Here is an 860-nt window from a genome sequence, read left to right on the forward strand (position 1 = left end):
GTACATCCAGTGCATGCACGAGGTGCACACCTTCGTCTCCAGCTGCCCCGGCATCGATGCCGCCACGGCCGCGGAGCTGCTCAACCACCTGCTGGAGTCCATGCCCCTCAGCCAGGGCAGCTGCCCGGACTCGGTGACGGACGCTTTGGCAGATGCCGCCCTCGGGCCCTGGCCAGGCAGCGAGGCGGTGACCCCCGAAGCCTCCCTGGGGGCCCTGGCCCTCCCCGCCCTGGCAGCCTCGCCTGCTCCCAGCGAGGAAACCTGCTCCGACTCGGACGAGGCGGAGGCCGAGCCGGGCCAGACCTCCCCCGCTGGACTGGCCGCTGCCCCGGGGCACAGCCTGCCTTCCCCCGGCCTGCCCAAATCCATGTGGAGACCTTGGTAAGGGAGGAGCAGGAGGCAACACAGACCTACCTAGCCTATGGGGCTACCTACCTACCTGCGGGGCGGGCAGCGCGCGGGGCTGCAGCCAGGGCACTGACCCCTGTCACCGCCTGGCAGGCTAATAGCTCAACACCTTAACATTTCATCCGTGTGTGTGTGTGTGCGTGCGCGTGCGTGTGGGTGGCGTTTTGTAACCTGAGGGGTTGTTATGTGAGAGCTTGGGGAGGGGGTAGGGGGAGGAGGGAGGTGGTTGTTAGTAGTGAAGCGCTTTGGTCGATACACAGCCGTTACTTTATAACCCTGTCTCTTTCTCTCGGCCCTTGTAAGTGGCCCGAATATCACTACCTTTTTCTTTTAAGGAAAAGCCCTAGTGCATTTTAAAATCGTGATGGTTAAACTCCATGAGAAGCTCGAGCTGAGTCTGCATGCAGTTGTAAGTGTTCTAGTGATAGCAGAGATCTCTGAAAGGGGTTGGT

General features: G+C 61.5%; 1 protein-coding gene across 1 annotated transcript; it reads left to right on the forward strand.

Annotated features, from left to right (window-relative positions):
* Position 1: 1 nt before the first annotated feature.
* HES6 (hes family bHLH transcription factor 6) lies at positions 2-385 on the forward strand (the record flags this gene model as incomplete). The annotated part of the gene is made up of 1 exon (XM_010005098.1): positions 2-385. A coding segment is annotated over one exon (384 nt), but the record flags the coding sequence as incomplete, so codon positions are not given.
* Positions 386-860: the final 475 nt, after the last annotated feature.

Source organism: Chaetura pelagica, unplaced genomic scaffold, assembly GCF_000747805.2.
Source record: "Chaetura pelagica isolate M959 unplaced genomic scaffold, ChaPel_1.0 scaffold219, whole genome shotgun sequence".
In the NCBI taxonomy this organism is placed as follows: domain Eukaryota; kingdom Metazoa; phylum Chordata; class Aves; order Apodiformes; family Apodidae; genus Chaetura; species Chaetura pelagica.